The 26,021-nt window shown below is 39.4% G+C and overlaps 1 protein-coding gene across 1 annotated transcript in view; it reads left to right on the forward strand.

Annotated features, from left to right (window-relative positions):
- The window catches only part of NEGR1 (neuronal growth regulator 1), a 301,725-nt gene extending 278,765 nt beyond the window's left edge, over positions 1 to 22,960 (forward strand). The window contains exon 7 of the mRNA XM_075710468.1: positions 22,836 to 22,960. Coding sequence (XP_075566583.1) covers positions 22,836 to 22,960 — 125 coding nt within the window. The remainder of the gene's footprint in view (positions 1 to 22,835) is intronic.
- The last annotated feature ends 3,061 nt before the right edge of the window (positions 22,961 to 26,021 follow it).

A 26,021-nucleotide genomic window follows, 5' to 3' on the forward strand; every position in this document is an offset into this window, starting at 1 on the left:
TTATTGTGCTCTTGCAGCACTGTAGCGTGTTGTGTATGCAGGCAGCAGTGCCACTCTGCAGTCCTGTACCAGCTCTGAAAGGGCAAGAAAAATGTACAGTGCAAATCCTCCAGCTTGCAACACTGCAAGACGTGGTAAAGCTACTCTAAAAGACCATGCATATAAGGACATGTTCTGATTGAGAAAAGAGAAGCAGGAGATTCCAGAATGTGATTCATTAGCAAAAAGAGAGCAGTCTTTGTTTTTATTTATCACATAAGGGTATGTTTTATGTGAAGGTTTTATCAGCCAGAATTGGCTGACTACAGTAATTCTCACAGGAATAAATATGCATGTATCCATCTAGATGAGATGTGTAGCCATGTGCAGAAATTTAAAATGTATATATAACTACATATCTATAACTTCAGGGAGGGTCCCAACTATTCACAGAATATAAAAGAGCCTACAGCTACAGCTGGTTGGAAAGGATCTGACAAACTTGGGTTGTTAAGGGAGGGAAGGCTTGGGGGAATAGGGGACTTGTCAGAAAATGCCTATTTGAAATCTCCATGAATATGTCAGTTTTAAAGAAATTCAAATAAAAGCCTGTTGAGTTTTGAGTGGGAAAAAAAAATACTGGCTTCCTTCCAGGCTACCCATCTCATTCCAGGCAACACTTCTTTTCTTGTCTTTTCACTGTCTGAATTTCTCACCAAATGGAAATTTCAGTTTCTTGCCAGCTGCATCTAGAGTATCTATGCAACATGGACATTTTGATGCCGTTGCCAGCAGTATTTCCAGCTAGGGATGAAAACCAACATCCAGAGTTAATACAGGATCAGTCATTTCCTTATTCTGAACCTAATGTTTAAAGGCGTATCTTTGCATCTTTATCTTTCTTTACCAAATACCAGTCACAAGGCTCAGTCTACCAAACATTTTTTTAAACTGGTTTTGGTCCCTCTTTAAACTTTCCAGATGAGCTCCTAAGCATGCTATCAGGCAACCCAAGAAAGACTCTATGATGTGTTTTTCTTCCAATAGCCTCTTCTGTATTAAAGAAAATAGAACAAAAATTTGTAGGTAAAAACATGATAGTTGGGCCAAGCCCATATCTTTCAAAGAGTGCGGTTATAAAAGGTTTACACAGCAGCTCTGAACAATTAAACAAATAATCTTTTATCATGAGTTGTCACTGCTTCCAGGAGCAGTGCTGTCTTGGTTTTACCCTGCTTTTGTGCAGGACTATACAATTATTGAAGATGGACCTTCCTTAGAATAGGAAATGCTTTTGAAGGCACAAATACACCAGTGAGGGCAGTGGAGCAGTCCCTGAACATTCAGGGTAGTTTAAACGGACTTTGACTATGACCAGATAGTTCACTTGTGAAGTTGAGTGATGAATAAAACAAAGATGCTTTACTCAGAGCTGGACCAGAGCTCAGAGTCTAGGCTATATACTTTATATTATAGACTCAAGCCATTTGCACAGTGTCGTGCTACACTGTGACATTTGCTTTCTTCCAGGCCCAGCTGCTAATGAGAATTTATGACCCAAATACCAAAATTTAAAAATAAACAATTGCTTGCCAAGGCTATAGGGCAATCCTCAATGTGAGTGTGGCAGTACCAGAAGTTTGTGTCTCTCAGCAGCAAGACTTCATATGAACCTCATCCTTATTTAGGACACACTATATAGGTGGAAGAAAACACGTTAAGAGCTCAGGCCCAATTTACCGTACGCTACGCCATTAATACAGTAAGGTTTACAAGGAAAATTCACTTTGTAGTTGTGCCTGTTCTTTGGTACCTGTTCCTGTACATTATTTTCATTAAGCCCAGATTTTATCTGAGCCTCTGAATTTTACAGTGCCACAAAAAACTGTGGAGCCATCTGGTTAAAGTTTTAAAGATGGTTTTCATTAAAATGAAAGTTTTGCAAAATATTTTACCATTTATCAACTGCTGAGTCAGACATTTTCATAAGGAAAAGCTGTTGGCATTAGGCAGCAGAAGACCAACCCAATGAATGAGTGACAGTCTGCTCCCTCCCACCCACCCGCCTCCATATTGTATCACATTGTGATTGCTGATGTTGGGTGATGCTGGGATATTCAATGATGCCTGTCGTTCCAAACACAGAGATGAAATGATTGACCTTGACATCTTTTATACATCCTTCTTCTCATTTTCAAAGTACATGACTCAGCTTGCATTTCTCTTTCAATCATATTCCACAATGGCAGGGATGCATCTCTTTGACTTTGAAAAAAAAATTGATAGAACTTATCCTTCTTAATATCTCTGATTGCAACAGAAATGATTGCCTACCATTCAGCCTCCTCACTCAACAAGCACAGTATATAAAACTACACTGAATGAGTTTTCTGGCAAACCGAGGCAATTCAGAGAACAACTCAGTTTTGAAAGCTCAAGAGCATGTTCACTTGAATGAACGGGGTATGGATTTTATAATAGGAAAACAGCAAGTAATTTGAATAGTCTGCAGTAAATTGTCAAAGCAAAGCACTCTGGTTATAGAGACATTTCAGGAATAAGCAATGCCTGCAATGTTGTTTGTAAGGTTTCCATACCTACAGTCTCCTATGTCCTCCCCCACAATATACAGTTCCATTTAGTGTTTCACTTTAAAGAAGGAGCTGCATTTTACAAAGAGGTAGAAATCCTCAGCCTGTTAAATGCAGATTATCACTATCCAGGTCTCATTCAGTTCTTTGGAAAGTTCCTTCTGTAGAAACTTGAAGGATTTTAGTAGTTAAGGGTTATACACAGTACAAACTAGGAAAAAAATGTATTGGTTTTGGAGCAAAATGCATCTTTATCCCACATGTCTCAAAGACTATCAGAGGCGGTTTTAAAGGCATGCAAGTCCATCTCTGTCTTCCCAAAAGCACAGCTCTTTAGACAGGCATGACGTAGGGTACACACTCAAAACAAAGCACCCTTAATTCCCAGAGAGGTTAGAAAAAAGGGAAAGGTTTCATCACTGCCAAACTTTACCGACTACCCAGAGGGGAATATGTACCATTTCCCTTTCTGTTACTATTTTTTTTACGAATATGACATCCATAACTACTTTGAAAGTTGCTAACATTCCTGCCAAGTGCCACGTACTGTTTTCTGTCTTGTCTTTCTAAATCCTGATTTTGAGCCAAAATCAACAGCAGAAAGAAATTGCCCATTGCCTGGCTGGGAAACATTTCTGACAGTCTGTGTGTGCTGCTTTCTCATGAACAGAGGGACACACATGATATCGAGTTTATCTGATTGCAACCCACAAATATAGTGCTATGCTACGAAGAGCTGAGCCACAGCTCACCTGCAAGGCGATCATGGAGAATGCGAAAGAACCTTTTTTAGGTGCTTTTTGGTTTCTGTTTCAAAGTGCATTTCAATGGTGAGTGTAGTGTATTTCTACTGAACAGACCAAATTCCTGACTTCACAAGGGTGTTGAGGAAAGGGATGGAAAATAACACGCAGAAGAGACTTTTTGCAGCTGTCCTCAGCCAGCCGGCAACTCAGTAACTGGTGGCAGGGTCAGTACACAATTGCAGTCGAGGGGCCCTTTGCAGCATAGACTCACACAGCAGAGTGAAGCGCTTGAGTATCTTCCCTGAATGGTCTCACTAACCTTCTTGCACATATTGCTTAGAAAATACATCTATAGAAGTTAACTCATTTTTCACCAGCACGTTTCCTTGCAGCTGTGTTGTGTGCCCTCCCATCAGTATCAGCACTCCTCCCCAAGCAAGGGATGGAGAGGGCATGGTGACACTAAGCATCTGCAGAGCAAAAGGTATTTGAAAGGTGCAGCCAATGGGAGAGCCATCCTGAGGATAATGCACTCCACATACTCATCCCCTACCATTAATCACCATTAATTGGGAAGGGGCCTCCCGCAAAGGCACCAACGATTTTTTTGCAATCTCCACCAAAATACTGTACTAACTGATAGAGATTTTCAAAGCCGTAAGTCTTAACAGGAGTTTCATGCCTAAAGCTCCCAGTCAGCTTTGAAAAATCTCAACTGTTGTTTTTTTTTTTTCTCTTCTGTGTAATAACATATGCAAAGCTGAGCCATAATGTCTCCAAAATCCTCTGGATTAAGCTGAAAAGCGGGTGGGGAAGGCTGGTGCATGAAAAGCCTCCTGATGCAAAATCCTCCACCGGCACTAAAAGCTGCAGAGGAGAAGCAGCATCAGCCAGGGAGGGTGGGGACCTCTACAAAGGGTACCCACCAGCCCCATAGCTGGGGGAGCCCCAGCAGAAAACCAACCTAAAGCCGCTCTGGAGATAAGGGGTTTCATTCCCCCTCACACACGCAGGAGGTAGCTGCAAAAGCTCAGAGTCCTCCCAACCGCCATACCAGCTCCTGCTGCAATCCTGCATCAGAAAAGCCCCAAATAATTCATCATAGGGAACAGCAAATAAAGATAAATTGAACAGCATATTCTGACATGATACCCTTGGTTACAGGGTGGAAATCTGAAAGTACTTTGAGAAAAAGAAAATCTACACATTAATGAAAAGTAACAAACACTTGATTAGATTATACGTGCTTTCTGTATATTTTGTGGATGGACTTTACATGTTGTTCATTAAGTTCTCTTAGCTCACAAATGGTAGACCCCAGAATTAAAGCAACAGCTTTAAAGCAATAGCTTGTGTCCCTGCACAAGCAAGAGGCCCTCTGCCTCAAAGGATTAAACCTTGTCACAGATAGAGGAGGATGTATATGAAATTCATAGGCTTAAATCAGTGTTGTATAACATGCACATGCAGAAGACCTATTTAAATTCATTGAAATGAGGACTCCATAGCTAGTCACACCGAAATGAGGGTAAGAGCTATGCAGTCACAAAAAACAATTAAAATAAACCATAATTTCTGGAGTCAGTCAACAGATTTACATGGTTTATAAGCTTCTCTTCACTTTCTCCTAGAATCAACATCTTGCAAGTAAGAATAACTGTAGGCACAGAAAAGATACTTGGGTAGCTGAGTAAGAATAGCTACAGGTGTCATTTGTACATGAAAAAGGGAAAAGTAAGTTGTTGGAAGGAAAAAAATCTGTTTTGCTAAGTGCTGCTGGGAAAAGGGTTTGTTATACTCAGAAAGTTAAGCATATGTTAATGATGAAAGGAAGAAATTGTATTTTTATAATTTGCATGATGGACTTGTTCATAGGAAGCATAGTCTCTTTCACGGAGCCTCACATATTGCACAACAGCCAAATTATCTTAATGGGGGGCAAAGTGACAGAGGAGATGGATGCCTTCCCCTTGAGTCATTCTCTGATAAAGACACATCACTTAGCTGCAAGATGACAAACTATATATTCAAAGTGACAAATCATTTAATTAAAATTTACAAGCAGTTAAATACTGTTTGACCTAATGGAAGCAGTTACCATGAATCAATTTTGGAGGAGGAACTCAACTTTTCAGCAAATCGATAGCTCACAGGTACAGTACCTGGACACTCTCCACATTTCATATGTGCGGAGAGCCCTTTTGCTGGCTGCTGTAGAGTCTGGTTCAGAAAAGATCTCAATCAAGTTGAAAAGTAGTAACAATTTTACTTAGGCAGTGTTTGAACACTCTCAAGGTTCATGAATAGTTAATGTCACGTCAAGTGTTCAAGAAAAACGCTCTTGTATCTTAAGAGCAAATAGCTCAGATTTTGATGAGTTATGTTTTTTCATTGCATATACAGGCCGGTGGAAATTGCAATCATCTTTCACGAAAAGGCTCAGCAGTTTTTATTATAGGAAAGTAAGGGTGGCCATTGCATTTACTAACTAATGTAGTAAATGTAAAATTGCCAGGGTAACACACTTTTTTATTTATGCTGCTGAGCACATAATGTGCTGGTAGTTTCATAAAAATATATATTAGAGGAATTTCACATGCCAGCAAGCTGTAGATCTCTTTTATCTATATGACTTATCCAGTGTCCTTCTATTTAAGGCATACCCCATTACAAAGAACAAGATTAAGCAGTATTGACATACAAGACAAACTCAAGAGATAATACCGGTCTAGTCAGTTATGATTCAAGGTGGCACCATACTTTAACTCTTCTAGAATTAGTGAACAGTTCAACTTTGTTATTTATTTCATCCATCACCTTATTATAATAAAAGCACTATTGATGATTAATTGATTGGCTATTAGCATGGTTCAGCAGTAGACTTTCATGGATTCCTTTTTTTTAATATACCTATAAAACCAGAGCAGTATATACACTATACAGAAATATGACCAAAAGAAACTCCAAAGAAATGCTTAAGAAAATCAGCAGAATAGCTGAAGAAAAACCATATCTTTAGAAATCATCTGACAGCCACCTCACTGGAAGATTTGTTTAAAGGTTGTCAGATCCTCCAGCAAAAAAGTTCCTTTCTTATACACAGTCACCAAAAAAGACAAGAAATCATGTACTAACCTGCTTAACTCAGTATCCTTTGTCAAGATCAGAAGAATGATGTTGAAACTGTCCAGAAACCATAAAGTTCAGTGTAAAAAATTATCATTCACAATGCAATATGACATTGCCTCAATGCAGCAGAACCAACAAAATCTTCATGATATATGAGAACTATCAAAGGTTGCCACTGAATACATAGATTTAATATGCTGCTTAATTCAAGAGCTTATTTACAATGTCACACTTCATTTTGAGGAAAATGATTCTGACAACCAATCATTTAAAATATAGAAAGAATGTTTTACAAAAGGTCAGAAGTACAAATATTTTACATATTAACTACTAATAATTTCATTTCCTCTAAAAGTTAGCAGGATCAGCAAATGTCTTCAAAGCTATTTGCAATATTTCAGCACAAGACCCAACCTCTAATTACCAATGTAAGTTGTAAATAATTGTCAAGTATGCAGATGAGCCAAAAATTCTATCAAATTAAAGTAATTAGCTCCGAAGTCAGATTTTTCTGTCGCATTAAAATGCTTTTCCTTTTCTCAAATGTGACACTTACAAATTAGGGCAACATTGTCAGAGAAGCAGTTATTGTAGGCTGCCAAAATTATGTGCATAAGTACCTGAAAGCACATGCCACACATTACTTTCAAAAGAACCTGTGTTTCTCAGCAATTGACTTTATAACTCCATAGTTTTGTTAGAGCATCACACTTCTGAATTGGGCAAATTTATCAAACTGGAACCCTGGCAGGCAACTTGAAAGTTACACACTTTGTATGGAAATCTGAGCATGGTTATCTGTCATGGAGAGCCGCAGTTCTTGGCTCTTCTTGGTCCTTCTTCACTGAAGAACCTTTCCAAACCGCATGGTTTGGGATATAGATGAGAATTGGGTCCCCCAAATTACATACTACAACACAGGGATGCAGGAATGGGAATGGGTGGCTGGCTTGCTTGTCCCAGTGCTTTCCCTAGTGCTTTTCTAGTCATCTTCTCAATGTCCTCTTAACCAAAGCTGTGTTTACCATGTCCAGTGGAAGATCATGACCCATTCTTCTCTGCCTAATTTTGGACTTCCATGTAGAACCCAATGTCAGCCTGTTCTAGACTTGATGTCTTTACCCTCTGTGTATTTTCTTCTATTTAATTTTAACATAAACAGGTGATGATTGTTCTTGTTGATTGTTATTGCTACAGATTGTAACAAAATCTGGGCTAGATGTGTGCTGTAGATCTGTAGATAAAAAGGTAGTCCCAGCCTTGAAAACATCACATCCGAAACCAGCAGTATGAGCAGAAAACTGCAAAATATCATGAAATAATTTCATTATTTATTTGTTTTTTTCCTGCAAGTTTCCCTTAAAATGATCCCTTTCTATTGCTGTCCCCCTCTACCTCTACAGTTGTTGCTTCTACCTCTACAGTTGTTGCTATGCCAAATCTTCCAGACAAGACAAAAGGGTTTATACTCAAAAATACAAGCTGGTTTTGTGGTTTCCTTTACCCAGACTGTGCCAAGAGCAACACAGGTGAAGCATGGCTCCTGGAGCAGAGCACATACATGGGAGGGAAGGGTTTTTACAGGATGAGGGATACTCTGGTAATACCCATAGCTGAAAGCTCTAGTATGTCTCTTATGACATAGAAATATGTTGTACTTACCGTGTTAGCAAGCACATCTGTCTGCTAAGTACTTCTGCAAAATAAGAATTTTTAAACTTTTGAATAACAAAAAATATGTATGCTACAACATTTATCACATTTTTGAAAATCTAAAATAGTCAAAAAAATTGAAAGTTTCAAATAGAAAGCCTGTCAACAAAAAAAAATAGTACACGTGCTTCAGAAATAGTGTGTACATCACACTGCAGATATATAAAAAGTCATCTTTCTAGAAGCAAAGCTTGGAAGATGAATGTGACAATCATGTTTACTCACCATAGTGTAGCTCCAGGATTAAGTAACCAATCACATCATATAAGCCTACCATACATGGGACGTGCAATTGCCTAATATGCTAAGATTTCACATAAATAAGTTCAACATAAATTAGTTCTGATATCAATTATAAAGAAGCATTTTAAAGTAATGGAGGGCTTCAGTAGCTACATCATTTAGAAAATTGATCTAAAAGTGATTTCATGGTTCATTCTCAACAGAAGAGCTTCTTTTTTCTTTTCTACAAATTTTTTTCCATACATAAACTCAGAAAAAAATAGTTTTCTCACCAAATCTGGAGCAAGAAGGACAGTTTGGGAGTTGTACATTTGTCTTTTAGATTACAGCTTAAAATATACAATAATTAATAATAACCCCAATTCAAGTATCTGTTCAGAACTTGTGTCTGAGTCCATGTATGTCTCAGAACTAGGATACCTTTACTGAGATCTTGGGAAATATGATGAATCATAGAACAGCCCAGGTTGGAAGGGACCTCAGAAGATCACTTGGTCCAACCTTTCGTGGGAGGTTGGACTAGAGGAAGTTGTCAATCCTGTTTGCAATTACCATGCACCATCCCATAGAAATACAATTCAAATTATTTGTGTATCTAACTGCTCAGACTCTGGTGCACAGTGACGCAGTACTTCCCTACAGACACATAACAAGCACATTTTAAATATGAGGTCATTATTTTTTACCATATCCTTTCCTACCAGAGGTGGAATATGTTATTCTGGGCAATGAACAGCATTCTTGTAAGTGGGAGGCAAACATAAGCTGCATTTCCTGGCTTTGCTGACTACACTGGTGTTAATTTTTTTGTTTGTTTGTTTTCCTGCTGACAGATAATAGGTTGCTGTATATTGTGCTATCCACTTTACACAACTCTGTACTGAGGTGTTGCCTTTCTTTTATAAAGCACTGGTAATTCTGAAATCCAATGGAAAAAATAGTCAGTTATGTCCAATTCTCAGTTCAAGGAATTAATGCTTTAGCCAGGAAATTCAGCAGGCTTCAGATGTCTATAGAAATGTCTTGGTAGTGAAACTCAGGATATTTTCTCTAGGCTGTTTCTTTCTCTTTTTTTTCTGGCAATGACCATAAAGTCAGGCCCCCCAGTGTGCATCACTAGATGGAAGAGCCTGGTTACACAGAACAGCCCATCTATTTAAGCCAAAAGATGCAACACCATGTTACTTATTGCAACGCCATGTTACCTATCAGCCAGGTTACAGAGATGTTATAATTTTTATTTCAGTAATATGCAACTGTGTTCCAGCCTACTAAGCACAGTATTAATGGAAACATCTGCAATTAGGCTAGATTTTGGGGGTTTCAGCAGGGGGGGATTTGGGGTTTGGTTTTGGTTTTTTGCCTACAGGTGCTTACAGACAGATTGCATTTCTGAAGCCAACTTTGTAGCTTTGCCTGCATAACCAAGCTGGGGACACAGCAATAAGATACTCTCCCTTGACTTTTGCTAGAATTTTGAGTTGGAATTTTCACCATTTCATGGACTATGTTTATTAATAGGCCTTATTTTGATAATGAAATCCTAGATAGTGTTTCTAGCTCATTAATACACAGTAGTAGATCCTATAACTCTGACCCTCAAGCTATGCTAGGCTTGGATTTATTCAACTTTTCTCATATATGGCTCCAAAGAAGCAGAGTGGATCTGATTCCAGAAAGCACTCTTTGCTTGACCTTTGGGCTAAGGAATAACTTTTATTTGAAGGCAAAGTTATTTGAGTCACTAAAGATAACCTTACCTGCTGCAATATAACATGAAATAATATTTTAAAAAATCTTTATTTTTCTTAATAATCCTTGGGTAAATTATTTTTAGCACATCTAAAGGAGAGGAAAGCTTGGCAAAGTCAAAGAAAATGGAAATCAGGTTTTATTTCAAGCCACAGAAACAACGGTGCCCTTTAACTTATTAATAGTTCTAATGTAGGAACATCAGTGATAATTATAGCCCTTCAGGGTCTGATCCCACGAAGAAATGGGTTAAAACTGCACATTTATGTAAAGTATTTGAATCTGTTGTTGTTCCATTATGCAAAAAGAACAAAGAGAAAGAGGAAGGAGACTAGAAGATGGTGCTTAGTCTAACAAAGTGAAATCACACACGAGTGGTGCCTGTGGAAAGAGGGCAGTGAGATCCAGGAGGAGACAGAGCTCATCCAAAGATAAATTTATCCTGAGAGTAAGAAAATTCCTACCCATTCAGAAGTGCAACCGTAGGGAAACCTTCCACCGATTGCTCCCAGTGGAAGACAAGTAACTGCTTTTAAGATAGATCTTAACACAAGATATGATGCAACAGCAGAGCTGGGTTTGATAAGCCAAGAGGTGTATGCTAATTATAGGTTCCACAGCTGTGTTCGTTTTTCTATGAGAATTAAAGACCTGTTTAAAGTTTCCTGCACAGTTTGCATACAACGGGCATGTCCTTAAGCCTTTAGAAAGAACTGAGAGCCAGTCTCTAGGGGAGGGAAATGGAGCTGCAGCCTGTGCTATGGACTGGGGAGTTGCCTCCAAGAGCTGCAGGCTGAAGTGACTGATCTTTGCCTCTGCCATGAGCCACCCTCCCTTTCCTCCTGTGGAACCTGTTAGATCTCCGGTTCCGGAACAAAATTAAATGCTTCAGTCACTGCTAATTATGATGCATTCCTGGGCTATTATTTTTAAAAGTCCAGAGAGAACATCTAGAAAGGTCTCTTCCCACAGGCAAGAGAGGTGTTGTCTACTGTTGTTTTTGACAGATATTTGGACACACTGCTCTTAAAACTCTGCAATGATGCAGATTCCTCATCCTTTCCGTGCAACCAGGGCTAAGTTTGTCTTCATAGTTATTCTGGGTCCTACCTGCTGCAGGTCAGACCTGTTGATCTTGTTCTACCTGCTACAGACACAAGCAGATCATTCCCTTACCTCATCCGGGGGCAAGCCTTATGTGTATCCCACGGTTGTTACTAGGACTCCCTCTCCCCCTTGGGTTTTGAACTGTCCTGCTGTTCCAAGGTTTCCTCCTAGGTGAGATGTTCTCATTGTCCTTCTGTGGGCTGTGTCCGGTCAGTCTGTGCATCTCTCGAAGTGACCCATCCATGCCAGACATAGCCCTCCTGTGCTGAGGAGAGCAGCAGCACTACTTCATAGGTTGCACTTCTGTTTACACACCCCAGAAACATATTTCTCCTTTCATAGCAAGATAGCATGTATGATCCACTGTAATCACAGATGCTTTTCTGAGAAATTGTCACAATCAATTCTTGTTCTTCCAGTACACGTGCAGTAGGCTATTTTTGTTAGAGAGTGGAATTTTTTTGGCCTTATTAAATGGATTTTTTTTTTTCTGGTCAAAAGATTTCTCTTAGTCACTAAGTTTATTTGGAATTTTAATCTGCCCTCTGAAATGCATGAAGCTCCTTCTCATTACAGCACATCTAGCTTTGAGGTTCTTGCATTAAAATCCCAGTTCAGGTCACCTTGGGGTGGTCCTTGTATTGTTGGTCAGTGCTAGAAGACTTGGGGGAGATGGTTTGGGATTGTCCGTGACTGAGTGCATACTGCTGTCTGTGCTGAACAACTATGTTCAGGCTCAGTCTGCTTTGACAGACAGCGAGATGTCTGTTCAGTGCCATCGACTATGTGCTCTGCTTTACTCTCCGGACAAGGTGCTTGGCTGATTTCTCCTGTCTCCTTTACCAGCTAAAGGCAGGGATCAGGTGGTGATCTGGTTAAGCACAGGGTTCATCCCAGGACTGGGGCTGGTATCTCCTCTGTCTGTTAAAAGTCGTCTCAGACCTCTGAGGCTGGTACACACCCACAGTTCTGAAGTTCCTGAAAGATCCTTTATTTGTTCCAGTATGACTGCACTTCTCATTTGTACAAATAAATTTGAGATAACTTGAGTATAAAGGATGATATATAAAGCCAAATTTTATTCTATTCACTCATAGTAATTTTCCTCATAAATACTTCTTGGGATTATGAAATATTCCTTGTAGTAGAAACCAGGTATGTCAGGACTGTACTGTTTTATCCTGTTAAACACTAAGGCATTCTGTGTTCAGTGCCAGCTTCATTTATCCTATTAATGTATTAGCAGGATTCTTTTCCTTTGCATTATTTAATGGAAGGGTTTTTTTATTCGATATGATCAAGCTTATCTGTGTCTAAATGAAATTCCATTAAAGATATACCATACAACAATGCATAAGGGTTTAAAATTAGTTTTGTTTTTGCAGCTGCAACAAAAGCATGTCTGCACTATCTGAAAGATTAGAGTGAGCCTGCTTTGTCTGAGCACTACTATTTTTCTGATTTTATGATACCCAGAGACATTTGCTTGAAGAAATAACTTGATAGACAGCAGCATGTGGGGAATCTATTATTTACACTGATTATCTACAAAACAGGCTTTTGTGTTAGGACTGCTATTGTGAAGAGTTTCTCCAAATCACCATTGCCCATTTTTCATACGTTACCTGAATCTATTGTAAATACAGAAATGTGGAGTTACAAAAACGGTGTGTGCCTGGCTCCCACTGAAAAGCCCACACTTACAAGCACTACTAAGAACAACAGCAAGACCATATAATTAGAGTGAGCAATAACTACAGTGATTTTTAGGTACCACTGTGTGATAATTGCCCGTAAATGGGGACTTTTCTATCGGCAACCATATGCTAAAATTTAAAATGCAAGTTTGGAAACAAATCACACCTAGGTAATAAAGTTTTAGCAATACCTTTTCATTGTGAAAACAGTAGCAATAGAAAGTGCTTACATTCAAATGTACTCAAATGCAGTAGTTTAGGTTGCAACACGTTTTTTTAACAATTCAATGGTGTACGTATACTGAATGAACAGAAAATGTTAATAGCTTCTGTAGGTCTCTAACTACCATCTCACTAATAATTAGATGCTGAGCTCCTTCAAAAAGCACACATTGACACTGAGGATCACAGAGATTCCTTTGGCATGTGAAGTAAAAATCAAGGTTTTTGAGTTATCGGGATCTTGTGCCTAGGTATAAGATATCTCATGTGCCTCCCTTCTTGGACAGGATTTTTTATCTGGTATCTTAAATATGTTTCAACAATAGCATCCATTTAATTAGCATTAAAAGGTTATTTTACCTTCTCTCAATTAAGTTACCCAAATTTTGCCAATCCATCTATAACTTTACATATGATCAAATTACTGTGATTTTTTAAAGTATAAATTAGCTGGAAAATTTACTCACCATTTGTAAGTTTGAAAAATTAGAGATGTTTGTTTCTCTAAAATAACACTTTTTTTTTTTTTTTTTTTTTTTAACATTAACTGTTTTGCTATGAACAATAACCATCAGATTTAAACCTGGATTTCTGAGAAGAGTCAATGACAATTTGGAAAATAAAACATCAGATTTTGGAAGCTGACAGGAAGAAAGAGTGAGTGTTAGGGGGGAAAAAAATGCAATTTTAGGGTTCCATTTATTAGCACAGCTTTTAAAAGTGGGTTGTTCATCAGAGAGAGGCTGCTGAGAGGTGGTTGACCCAGGCAGGTCTCAAGGCAGTGAAACTGGGGAAAAGTAAACAGGAGATGGCAAAAATCTTAACGGTAACTTGATTCAATGACCTTTGGCACCATCACTGCCCGTGGAGCACAGCTGCTCCTTGCTGCTGCTCAAAAGCTCTTCCCAGCCCAGGACTGTGTTTCCAAATGCCACTCTGACAAATTGATGGCTAGATCTTTAACTGCATCCTCTTCAGCCTGAGTATGGGATGCTCTCCTTAGAAAAGAGAACAATTCTGTTTGCAAGACAACACGTTGCTGGTGAGTCAACCTAAGGGGGTTTGGAGGTGCTTCTATATGCATACTATATATATTGAGATGCCTGCACTAAGTACTTTTGAGAAGTTGCTGACTTTGGAATTGCTTTGTTCCAGAGAGTTATTTGAGAACAGAAATTAAGACACTTAAAAACCTTTTGCACATAGTTAACAACCTCCATCAGTTATGGTCTTGCTTTCTCTATAAGCTTAATGAAATGCAGCTGTTAAGTGTTCACTAACAACTGCAAAATGTGTCTGGCATGCCCCATCACATTAATAAGCAAGCAAAAATCATCTTGCTTAAAATTTACATTACTGTGTGTATTCTTAGCTGGTTTTAAATTAGTACTTTGCTGTTTACAATATTTAGCATGAGTTATTTGTCAGTGTGTGAGCGGGTGGAAAGGGAAGGGCGACTCTGACTATTGTGGAGGGCAGGGAGGGAAGTATGTGTCTTCTGCTGCCTCCTTGGATGTCTTTTTCTACAGCCAGAGAACCCAAATTCCCAGGCAAAGATCCCCACAATTAGGAAATTACAATCCTGGGTGGCTGAGCTAATTATCAGGTTTTGATTGATTGACTTTCTTTTTAGCCCTGTAAATATCGTATTTTATATTTTAACTCAGTCACAATCAGTGTAAAGAACCAGTTTCAAATTAGGTCCAGAGCATATCACAACTGTGGTCTTTATGACTGAAGCAAGAAATGCTTCTTTCTTATTTTCTGCGCATACACAGAGATATGCGCAAACACACACAGGGATAATATTTCACTTTAAAACATTGCTGGTGGCATATCTATCTCAAGTATTAAAATATAAGCTTTAATATTTTAGTGCAACAAATGGTTGGGTTTTGCTTCTGCAGTTATAGCAATAATCTTTTATTCTCTGTATTCCTATTTTAAGACTCAAGAAATGCTACATTATTCATTTAAATTAGAAATAAGAAACAAATCAGCATAAGCCATTCATTTTACAGTTTCTGCATCTCACAGCAGCCTTGTGTGAATACCACTGAATAGGACCTGACAATACCCCTTTCTTATCTATTCCATCGATCTATTGGGGGGGGGGGTTCATCTTCCGAATCTTCCTGCCAATGCTCACATTTCAGGGAATGACAAAGCCACTCTTTTAAGAACCTCACAGTTTTGGGCTATATCCTCTACAGCTCTGTCTTAGAATAAGCTGAAGAAGTCGCATAAATCCATCCAGGCAGAGTTAGCTCATGGACAACTTCTGCAATATTTCCTGTCTCCTTTCTCAAGGATTTTCAGATATATTTGTCTCAGTAGTGCTGAGCAACTCCTGGCTAGAAAAAAAAAAAAAAAAAAAAAAAAAAGCAAAATTCTATCCAAAATTACACCCATGCGACCCAGAGAATGGGCTGTACAGGCATTAACAGAGCAAAATTTGGCTGTTCCCTATACTAATGTATTTGATGTAGATGATGCTATATGGAGGTGCTGTCCCCTGACACGTTCCTCCCTTGTTCCCAGCATAATCCTTGTCCTTATGGTTTCGTGAGCAAGGACTGGGGAGACAAACGAGCACTGCGCACAGGCGAGGACATGTCCAGTGGTGTTGAGCTACCTTGTCTAACAGTTTGTCATGCTCAGTAAAAATGTTTTTCAGTGCCTCGTGAGCCACCTCATAAAATGTGTTTCACTTTTCCGAAAGCCAGGGCTGCATAGCTCTTCACTGATTTCTTCACTTGACTTTCTTTGCTGGGATAAGCAAAATGTCTTGACCATACCTCATCTGTAAAATAATCTCTTGCAAATGTATGCCTTTATTAAAAATATAAGCAATTTGTATTTCAAATGCATTCTGGGGATGTTGGCCTGGGCAGTGCTGCATGTTTTTCTCTCATTAAAAGGAATTTCAATGATTCATACCAGTAACAGAGGAACATCGGTCTGGAGAGGACCTTCTGAGTCACCACGTCCAGCTCCCAGCTACCATAGACACGGTCCAAACCCATTTCAACATTACTTACATTATCAGCATTTTCCAAGTGTTATTATCATGGTCAAAGCTCTGTTTAATCAAAGCCTCCATCTGGCACACACTTCAAAAGGGCCTCTTTGTTCAGATTTATCTATTTAACTTCACTAGTGAATTTTCCATCACTGTAAATTTCCTGTCTCGGGCACTTAGCCTTGAGGATGATTGCATTTGCATAAGACTAAACAAATCGGTGTCTTTGCTGATTCATTTTTACACAAGATTTTAAGGTTTTGTTCTCCCAAGGTCAAGCTTTCTACAATCCTGCCTGGCCTCTGAGGCACAGAGTGAGGTTTCTCTTTTTGACAAACTTTCCTTTGGTCAAAACACTCGTAAGCCTGTTCTAGCACTCTCCAAGCAGATTACCTCTCCTATCACAAGCCATTGCTTTCTAATTCAGTCTTTTATGGACTGTCGACCTGCTCCTCCAAAGCCATAAATCCTCAACTAACTTCAAGTGTAACAATATTTAGAGATGTTATCTGTAGGACTCAACTGAGCCTTCAGAGTCCCATTATCTTACAATCTTTTCCTTTAAAAAACCGTTTTTGACAGCCCAGTCCTTTTCATCTCTTTTTTCTTACTGCTTTGACCTTGAGTTAGTTTATTCCTTCCTTCTCTGTATATTTTAAATGTTGCACAAAAACCCTATTTATTAAGGCTTTCCTATAATAAATCATTAACCTGAATATAGTTAAATGAAATGCTTATTAACATCTCTCTGCATAATCCATTTAATAGAATTAGTCTTGCTTATTCAGACAACCTAAAGAGGTCCGTGCTTTTGTCTACAAGGCATCAGCATTAAAGCTTATAATTATTTCTGGTTAATTCATTCCTTGGTGTTAGGAAATGTTGGTTTGCACATTTCAGCATAGTACTTTTCCTAATTTCTTGTATTAATTAGAGATACTGATATAACATTACTTTGTTCCTTTCTGTTCACCACCAGGAGAGATGTCTGAATATAATCCTATCTGTGCTAAGAGTGTGCTTAAATATTTTCACAACTGCTAACATTAGGATTATGTAGAATGATCACTAAATTAGAAAAAAAAGGAGAGCTTGATAAGACCACATGGACTTCAGAGGCATGCACACAGGGACCTTGGCCAGCAGTCATGCTCCGACAGCAGTGGAGGACACGGCAAGTGCTGACCTTAGCAGGGGTTTCTCCTTCAGCGGGACTGTGACACCATGAAAATGACTCCCAGATGCTAGATGTGGTCTTGTCAAAAGTGAGAAATGGACCCGCTTTTATGAGTTACTAATAACACAGGGAGTTACAAAGCAAAGGGGGGAATGGGAGCAGAAACTTTCTCCACGTATCTCGGTCCCTGCTGCAACAAGAGCAATGGCTTGCACAGAACTACTGATAATTTTAATGTATTAAGGGAGATCAGACGATTCTGATAATGCTTATGAGGACACGGTGCAATATGTGCACACAAAATCTGTTTCTGTAACCTACTGCTGTATGTCAATATTGAGGGCTACTCTCAGCAGGCAGGTGATGACTGCAAATCCCAAGGAGCACACGGCTCCCCACAGAGCTCCATGGGGGAAGAACCATCTTCTGAGCGATGGCATGCGCAGGGACCTGCCAAACCCCACCAGGTCCCTTCACAGCTCTTCAGCAATGCTGCCATGTGAGTGGCTCAGCTTGACACCCTGCCCTTGCCTTACCAGACCAGGCGCCACAGACAAGGAGTCTCTCCCCCAGAAATTTTACAACCGTTTCCTCCAGTCATACACGGATGGCAACCAGTGCCTTGAGTTAAACACGGTAACTCCCAACCATCACTAGTGGGACCATCGACACCCGGCAACCCTGCTCCCAGGCGCAGGGCTTCACTTCTCCATTAGCAAGAAAGTAATGACAGAAGCTGATATATTTTAAAGTTATTGCATCTTCTAAATCCTAGGTCATTTCATATTTCAAACATCAGACTTTTCATCAAGCTCATTTCAACCTTCTTCTAGATGGAAAATCACTGTCTTTTAAGGTACCACTATCACAGCTCTGAACTGAATTTGCACCGCCAGATCAGCACAAGGGGAGCCAAATAATTTGACCTTCGTTTCTGTTTCAGATAGTTACCAAGACATTGTTCTGGACAAGAATCTTTAGCCAGATAAATACCTCTCTGCGGGCCAACTGCTGTTCTCCTTCCCCCACCGTGTACCAAAATCTTCACACGCTGTAAAATCAGCTGTAAACAGAGTGCTCTGTTATAATGATGGTGATCGGTATTATGGAAATGCCCAGGATAGCTGCAGATGTAATCAGGGAGTCAAACAATTCATGCTTTTATCTAATACCTAATCATACATACCTCCACCATTATCTCACCCTACAAATATTAAGACTGCAAGTGTGTGTGTCTGTACAAAACAATGACATTCAATGCTAAGATCTTAGTGGGGGGAAAAAAAGCAGCTGTGAGTTTTATGCTATTTTCAAACATTTAAACCTTTTCATTCATTCCTAAACTAAGGTTCTTAGTCTGACCCAGTGAACCTTCAAAAAAACCCTATGAAAATTAACCGATCCAAGTACAAAATGACCTTGCCTAGCATTACATAGCAATGATAATGAAAGCAAGGACTACTTAGTACTTATAAAAAATAATTATTCATTCTAGATTAATGACTAAGCAGACCATACTAAGAATCTTTAAATTTTAAAAGTAAGTTTGTTTACTTTTTAAAGTTTGTCAAACACCACAAAAGATCTACAGAATTTTATTAATATTTGGGAACAAAATTTTCTTTTGCCAGCAAAGCAATCAGGTAACCACCGGAAAAGTTAATCAAAATACTGAGGTGAAAAACAAAAGGACTGCAGAAGTTATTAATTTTTAAGAATTTTTAAGAGCCAAGCACAGCATTTTAAACTGTGTGCCATCCAGTAGACTTACCGTGACATTGTAATTGATGCAACCCATTTGCCACTAACAGTGAGAAAGGGACATCTGCTTATAAGTTCACTTTGGAGACTAGAAACACTTGGAGATTTCCAGAAGTCAAATTAAAGTTAAGAGGCATAATTATCTGGCAAGACTTTCCGAATCAGTAAGTTACCATCCATCGTACCTGAGACAACCAGGTGTTCCCCAGCTGAATGCACAGGCAGCGCCCTGCCCGTTTCTGACAGCCGAGCTGCCCAAAGGGTGCTCTAATTCAGGCTGCTAATTATAAAAGGAGCCTATTAAATCACAATGAAGAGCAGTCAGGCTTTTTCCACCGACAGATGAAGGGTTGAAGAAGTGCACTATGATGCACATGCTGAACTGCTGGTCCTGTGCAGGCATATGGCAAATGTTTTCCAGCTACTGGTTCCAGTTAGAATTAAAATAGCATGGCTTTTTAAACCTGCAGTATACAGTTCCATAAAAGCCATTTAAAGCCAGTTTCTTACCAGTTTGCCTGTCGGCACGCTATGGATTTTGGGGACATTTCCACAATGACAGCAATGTCTTTGTTCGAGGGGACTCCTGGGGCCATGTGGATGCAAATGTGAATAGCTCTGCGTTTATTTTGTTTTTCTATAGCAAATGTCACTGCAGGTCTCAGTAAGTGAAACCATACCCAGCAGATACCAATAAGCAGACCCTAATGCCAGCAGGCTCACACCAGTTTGCCCTCTTGAAAGGAATCTGAGGAAACAGAACAGGTATTAGAGGGACTGGAGAATAATTTTAAATTTCGGCTCAAGCTCTTTCAGAGCATCAGTCCCAGTGAACCTGGAAGCCATGCAGCACAGCTGGATTTCATTCTTTATTGTAATGCCAACGACAGGTTTAAAGAAACCCAGAGAGCTTACTAAATGATTTTCTGAACTGAAATCTTGTTTGTCAGACCCAGCCATAGCATCGACAACCTAGCCCCTCAGTGGGGGTGAGGTGTGGGACAGGGTGGACAGGGCCAATATATTGCCCATGGATGAGCAAAACCAGCCCCTGCACACGTTTGGCATCCCTCTACCATGTGAACTCAGCCCTCGGGGCAGTTTATTCAAACCCAGCACAGTCCAGTCACTTCAACTGGTCCAGATTTGCTTCTCCTTCAGGTTTCTTTCACATCAAACTCTTCTGGTTAGCCAGCTTTGGGAACCATAACTCTTTTCTATTATCTATCCAAGTCTATGTATTTTTCCCCCATTAATTCACCTACTACCTTGGTGCTGAAACAATCCAGATATGATTTAATAAGCTTTAGAAAGATAGTACTGGTTCATATGCAGGAAATCAGATTTACATAATTTTCCACTCATTTTTATAGCCACCGTAGTTCGAATTATCTTTACGTTGGGGAAACTCTTTTAATATGATAAAATGAAATACCACCTACGCTATGCTTCAGCTTTCTAGCCTGGTTTTTGTAATAAATTAAATGTTGATTTGTCATACTGACTTATCACAGAAAGTTCCTTTTTAATGAGAAGAGAGCGCCCTGTCCTGCAGTTAGTCATGGTTATAAGTCACTAAACTAAGCTTCAAAATCAAGCTTTGTCTTGTAATTTTTTTTTATTACCTGAACCTTTCTGCGTGGGGGGGGGGGAAATGAATGATTTTTGGTTTTATCACATACTCTGTGCCTAATAAAATGTCATACATTGAAAACGGACCTGGTAGCATAGCTCAGATTTCTGTAGAGAAAGCAAAGGGATATTTATGTTTCAGTGTTCAGACTGAACAAGACTTGAAATTCAGGAGACTGCATCCTGCAAAAGCAAAGCTCCTCCCTGCACACACCACCAAGTGAGGTCCTGCTCTCCTCCCTGGGCTCCATCCTGACTGCACCATGAAACCCTCCTGGACACCCCAGGAGCACGACTTGTGTTTGCCATCAGGGATGCTTTATTTCTCCTCCTCTTCTCTGCCCAAAGGGAAGCACATGAGGATTTGGTGAATTTTGCCTACTCCAAAGCGCTCTGTGCGCTGTACCCTGGTGTCTCCCTGCCAGAGGTGGACTTGGCACTGGCAAGGGGCAGCGGTGCTGTCAGAGGTGGCTTGCTCCTGAGCAGGGCAGTGGGACAAGCTTTGCCTTGGCCTCAGGGAAATTGTCTTCTGCACTGTTGACACCTGTTCTGTGTAGCCGTCTCCCATGTACCTGCAGAGTAGAGCTGTTGGCTGAAGTCTCCTCTTCAGACCACCTCCTCATGTTCTTGGTCCAGATAGCCCAGTGCCTTCAGGACACCTCAGGACAGCAATGTAACAGGGTGAAAGGAGAGATCCTGCAGAAGAGCCAGGATCCTCCACGTGGCATCCAACCCCCCACCAACCCTGGGCTCCGAGGTGACCTCTTCTCTTTGTTCACACATGGCTCACGTGTTTTTCAAAGTAACCACATTAGTGGTTTCTCCCTTTTGCAGCCAAGCCTTTGGGTTGAGCACCTCCAGCTCACTCAAGATGGGTCATCAGGAATGAGCTTGGAAATTTCTGTTCCCCTCCTGTCTTTCTGACGCTTCTGTCCTCTGCAAGGAAAAGGCATTGGGCATCAGGATGTGGGGACCAAGCTGGCTCAGTCTTGCTCCATGTTTCTGGCAGACATTGGGTCAGTCTGGTCAGAAAAGTAAATTCTGCAACTTGTATCTAAATAAAGTACCATTGACATAAGCCATGCCTGCTTGTAGAAATGGCACTCAATACAAGACTTGCACAGATATTATGTTTTAGAATAATCTATCTTATATTCATATAGTCTGGAAAGCAAAACCTTTGATACCGGTGTTCAACCAAAGAGCACAGGATGCTATGTACACCTATAAGAGTCTGGGGTTTCATGCATCATATAAAAGAAAAATATTTTATTTGAGATATATTTTGTACAGAAATTTGCCAGCCAAAGTGAGCCTAGAGTGTTTATTTAGCAGCCAAACATCCCAATAGCATCATCCTGCTAGCTCTGGCTCAGTGCAAGGTGAGGCAGCAGGTCCTTTTCCTTCCTCCTGCCTGTGGCTTTTCAAGAACAGAATCATCGGTTTCTGCCCGGGTCTGTTCCCACGCCACAGACAGGATAGCCTGCAGATGCTCACGACTGCTGCAAATGATTGTCTCCTCACTTGTTTCTTGACACTGTTTTCTTATATTTTAACTCTTTTTTGCACGCACTTACTGTAATGTTTACTTTAGGATATGAAAAAGGCTTTGTATTAAAGCAAGTAAATACAATTTCTTCAAAGAGACTGAAAATAAATATGAATCTCTCTGGTTAAGCAAAATTGTCAAACTTTGGCCTCTGAAGTCAGGCAGAAAATTAGTTGTTTTCCAGCAGAGCTAAATATATTCACCTTTCATTGGTTTCAGTGGAGAACTTAATGCTAACTTAAGAACAGATAAATTATTTAGATGTTTAAACATGAAGCGCTCATCTGATGTTAAGTACTCACGTTTTTAAATGCTTGCCTTAATAATGATTTATCCTCTTTAAAACAAAAACTAATATTCACTGAGCAGTGTAGCAGGAAGGCTTGGCTACCTTTGCAGCATTCTCTCCATTTTTCAGAAGAATAATTTTGCTGCTCTAATAGTTATCTAAAATGAAGAATGTGGGGGTCTAAGAGTGGAAATTTTTACTTAACCCCTTTTTCTTCTCTTTGCAGCTCCCAGTACAGCCCAGTATGGGATCACCGGTGATGCCGAAGTCCTCTTCTCCTGCTGGTACCTTGTGTTGACACTGTCCTCCCTCACCAGCATATTCTACCTGAAGAACATCATTCTGCACTAAGTGTAAAGACCCATAAAAGGCTTTTAAGGATTCTCTGAAAGTGCTGATGACTGGATCCAATCTGGTAGAGTTTGTTAAAAGCAGCGTGGGATATAATCAGCAGTGCTTACATGGGGATGATCGCCTTCTGTAGAATTGCTCATTATGTAAATACTTTAATTCTACTCCTTTTTTTGATTAGCTGCATTACCTTGTGAAGCAGTACACATTGTCCTTTTTTAAGACGTGAAAGCTCTGAAATTACTTTTAGAGGATATTAATTGTGATTTCATGTTTGTAATCTACAAGTTTTCAAAAGCATTCAGTCATGGTCTGCTGAGTTGCAGACTGTAGTTTACAAAAAAAAATATTGCAGTAAAAATGTGCTTCTTTAAGGCTGCAATACAAATATTCGGTTCCCTTCTTGAATAGCATTCTATCCACATTTACACAGAAACATTTTTTTTCTTTTTTGATAAAAAAATCAAATAATATTGCCTTCAAAATATTACACATACCTAGATTTTCTTCTAGCATGATATTCAGGTTTCAAGAATGAGCCTTGTATTATAACTGCACTGTGCAGTACTGCTTTCTGTTTTTCTTTCCTTTTTCCTGCAAATTCAGCATGGGTGTGCCTTCATAAAACACTACTTCCTCTTCCTCTCCAACAAATCTGGAATGTGTTTTGGGAAATGCTAAAGCATCCTTTTGAGCATAACAAATCTCCAGCTGAGGACAAAGGTGCTAATGGCTAAAAGGAAAACCTCCTCTCCCATCTCCAGGGGGTCATTGAACTGCTTCACACTTAATGTTCTTAGGCAATCAGTCCAGGATAGCACCAACTCCTTTCTAAGTTTTCCATCTACCACCACTAACCAGTAGGTGAGCTCTGTAAAATTAGTTTTCCCATTACAAAACAGAATGCAAATTATTTTGAGTCATCTTTTGAATGTAGAAACATTTCCCTTAGTCATTCTAAATCAAAATTCCTAAATGGCTGTAAATGTGAGAAGCTGAATATTCCCTTTTATATTACTGGCAAAAACTATGTGAATTGGTATTTTTCTTGCACTTAATTTTGTACTGGTTTGGCTAATTTAGCAATGATAAAGGATGCTTTTAAATATTAGATATCTGAAAATACATGAAGTATCAAGCAGAATTTTATATATATACATATATATATAAAATACATATATATATTAAAATGAGGTTTCTCCAATAACTGTACTGAAGTGCATGTTGCCGTCCATGATAGAATCATCTTTACAGACAGGACTTCATTACCAATGTACTAATACCTTACCACAGCAGTTAAGTCCTCATACATGATTTCCTAGTACTGCAGTCTATCAAGATAACACTTTCATTTCACTCAGTGAAGGATCAAGTTTCAAAATAGCATACAATGCTACTAATTTTTTGTTTTAAACAGCTCTGGACAGCATTAACACAAAACATTGCTCACAGTTTACAGCTGAATTTAAAAATGCCATCTGTGTAAATTACTGGGACATGACTATGGCCAACAGCCCTTGAATACAAGATCCCCTGGTGACCCCAATAGATCTTGACTTGCTTACAAAACAACTATTGATGACAAGAATAATAAAACCATTATCGAAGTTATTATTCCCCTGTTTTGTATATGATCTCTGGTAGGCGACACTATTATTATACTACAACATTTTTTTCTCCTAACAATAGGTTTTTGTAGTGACCAATACCACAGGAGCACTGTGCATACTCAGCAGTTCCAAATTCAGTTTACAGATACCCCACATTTTGAAAAGGCAGACTCTGGGTTTCTCTAGTCTCAATTTATACTATCCTATGCTAGCGTGTATACAGAACATGCAGTGAATCTGTTGTAGTTACTGATAAAGAGTATAAACAGAAATATATTGACTCCAAAATATGGCAATAAAATGTCCTGGGTCACTCTGCGTATGTTCAGTGACAGAACGTACTATTTCTATCTTATTATTTACAGCTGTGTGCTAAGCAGTTACTATTTTCAGAAATGTGGCATTTTTTAAAACCTTGAATAACATGAAATAACAGGAAATAGTATAGAACCAATTCAAATTATACTATACGCAGTCCTGATATTCTGATCTCTCTTGTATTGCAGCTTTAAAGTGCTCTATTTTAGAATCCATTCGCTAGAAACAGTGGTGCTGCAGAAAGTATCATGTCAGTACAGTTTTATGAAGAAAGAAAAAAGGATACGCATAGCCCAACTCATACGACTTGTCTCACATAAAACTGAGAGATGTTTCTATACTGTGGCTGGATCAAATTCTATATTTTAATGATATATTTCATTTCAGTGATTCCTGATTATCTGGATCCTGATATTTCCAGCAACAGAATAGAATGAACAGCAGCTTTATTAAATATGAAAAAAAGATATATAATTATGTATTGACTGTTTGCATTTGTACCAGGTAGAGCCACTGGATAACATGCACAAGATATTCAGTCCCATCTCTGAATTTTCACTTAAATTTGGGGGGACATAATTATCGTCAAGTCAAAAAAGAAAAAAAAAAAAACCAAAACCACAAACATTTCTAGGTGCCAATGGCATTTCCTTAGATGAAATAGGTATTTAATATCAGTCAGACCTGCGTGTTCAGCAGTGGACATGTGTGTGTGTGTGCGTGTGTGCAAAGCGCAGTGCGAGGCGTGCCGGGACTGCGCACACGCTGCCGTGTGCCCTCGGTGTCTGTAGGGTTAGTCTCCTGAAGGCTGCTTATGAGACTCTGCCCACTCAGCCCTCCAGTCCTACAAAGAGATACAGCCGTGCTTAACGTTATGCACCGATTAATTCAACAGACATAGTACATAGAGTCAAACGACCTTAATTTTTGCAGGATTGGAGCTGTAGGCGGTGTTGATCAAATAAAGAAACTTGGTTCTTTGTGAATCTGTTCCATGCGGTAAACTGGTAATTGTACAGATTGGGACTTATTGGGACATTCCTCCAAAACGGACGGTGCAGACTGCTGCAAATTGAACACAACATTTTACAAAATCTACCCACCCTTTAATTTGTGGGGTGTATTTGCTTTAG

Source organism: Pelecanus crispus, chromosome 5 (assembly GCF_030463565.1).
Source record: "Pelecanus crispus isolate bPelCri1 chromosome 5, bPelCri1.pri, whole genome shotgun sequence".
Classification (NCBI taxonomy): Eukaryota; Metazoa; Chordata; class Aves; order Pelecaniformes; family Pelecanidae; genus Pelecanus; species Pelecanus crispus.